The 1,843-nt window shown below is 44.0% G+C and overlaps 1 protein-coding gene across 3 annotated transcripts in view; it reads right to left on the reverse strand.

Annotated features, from left to right (window-relative positions):
- Positions 1–413: 413 nt before the first annotated feature.
- The window catches only part of LOC121933413 (indoleamine 2,3-dioxygenase 2-like), a 17,931-nt gene continuing 16,501 nt past the window's right edge, over positions 414–1,843 (reverse strand). For all 3 annotated transcript variants that reach the window (XM_042473100.1, XM_042473099.1, XM_042473101.1), the window contains 2 exons: positions 1,350–1,498; positions 414–933 (listed from right to left, as the gene is read on the reverse strand). In XM_042473100.1, coding sequence (XP_042329034.1) covers positions 575–933; positions 1,350–1,498 — 508 coding nt within the window. In that variant the 3' untranslated portion in view covers positions 414–574. The remainder of the gene's footprint in view (positions 934–1,349; positions 1,499–1,843) is intronic.

Below are 1,843 nucleotides of genomic sequence, written 5' to 3' on the forward strand. Positions count from 1 at the left end.
GATAGGGATGGGATCCCTCCCTCATCCTTATCCTGTCCATGACAACTGTCGCACAAAAGCCTTTCATAAAGTAGCACTTATCCTGTTGCTATTGGAGCGGCATTGCATTAACACAAACTCCCATTAATGCAAAATACTGGGCTATACTGGGACAAAGACATGATCAGTGCAACATCATTTGAAAGTCTTTTGCACGATCGCTGTCACTCAAGATGGGATAATGTCTGGATAAGCACGGCAGTGTCTGAAAGTCCTTGCTGTGATCATGAGGGAAGGATGGGACAGGGATGGTACAATGACATCTTGTCCTCCATGTGATAATCTCCCTTGTCAAACACAGCTGAGCAGCACCAGCCTGGGAGAATCAGCCCTTAACAATGGTTCATTTCCAAAAATTTAAGGCAGTGCATTAATAGAGAAGAGTGATTTCTTTTAATAAAGATATTGCAAAGGTCTTTACTAGCACCAGACAACCCTTCTGCCCCACATTATGCTATCCAAATACTAAATTGCTTTGGTCCTGTAAATCATGTGTTTACTCTCCACCTGAGAAGCAAAAAAAGCAGGGAAGCTTTTAGAAAGTTATCATCGCTTCTCTGGTTGTGTCCCGAACGCTTTTTAAGAAGCTCAGAACTCCTGAACCGCCGGTCCCTCTTCCTTCCAGGAAAGACGGGGGCCTCATGGATGCTGGAGAGGACTCCGTCATCTTGGCTTTGACTTTGTGAGCTGCTATCACAATGTACTTGGTGACCATGGTGATGTGGTAGGTCCTCAAGTCAGAGAGAGTAGCCACACACTTGTTATATGCGGTTTGGAGTGCCTCATTCCTGCAGGACAAGATGTAATGTCTCAGCGGAGGTGCAGACTGGATTTCTTTGAGGAAGGCCCGATGGTGAGGGGGCATGTATTCCCTCATTCTGTACAAAAAGGCAGCTGGCAAAGAATACAGAAAGGTGGGTGAGTGGGATGCCACACAGTGTCTGTGGTTAAAACTCAAACAACCCAGGACAATACAACACAATGCATATAGCAAGGAACATAATGATCTGTCAGTGAGAATGCACAAATTTGTGGTATGAACTGAGTATGGACCTTATCACACAAGTTCCCAAAAGTAAAAAGGTGTCCTTTTTGTTGACTTTCTGTTTGCTGTATTTTAAATGTAAATCACTAACAGAATGCCAGCCATTGAATATTTTGTGTGAAAAACTGTACCTGCCCAGAGACCTCCAATCTGTCTATGCAGACTGTAGCTGTGTGGAATGCAGCATGTAAACACCCACATGGATGCATGTTCTTGGAAGGTGGCACAGAGGTGTGTTTCAGATCAATGAAAACCACTGACTTACCACTTTCTTTACAATGCTGGATTCCAAGGAGTTCATCAAAAGCATGCAGGGTGGTGCTCTCTGCCGCGCTCCCCCCAGAATACGAAAGAGGCTTCTCGGAGAACCCCTCATAGACCAGCCCTTCTGGTAAGGCTGGATTGTCCTTCCAGCTACAAGGAAAGCAGTGAAAGAGTGTGACTTTGTGCGGAAGACAGGAGAAGGCTATACAACCACATGACACATTTAGAAACTATTTTCTACAGACATCCAATAGTTTTTCAAAGAGACAATTGTGTGTCGGCTTTCTTTTGCCATTCAATAAGGCTCTTAGTCTGTTTCAGTATAAAACAGAAAAAGGAGAAGGCAAAATTACGGAATCAAGCAGTCTCCTATATGTCTGTGGCTGTACTTCTACTCCACCTGTGCTTCTGGAGAAGCGGACTGATCTCCACACAACCTCATGATAGATAGATAGATAGATAGATAGATAGATAGATAGATAGATAGATAGATAG

The sequence above is a fragment of the Sceloporus undulatus genome, chromosome 6 (assembly GCF_019175285.1).
Source record: "Sceloporus undulatus isolate JIND9_A2432 ecotype Alabama chromosome 6, SceUnd_v1.1, whole genome shotgun sequence".
In the NCBI taxonomy this organism is placed as follows: domain Eukaryota; kingdom Metazoa; phylum Chordata; class Lepidosauria; order Squamata; family Phrynosomatidae; genus Sceloporus; species Sceloporus undulatus.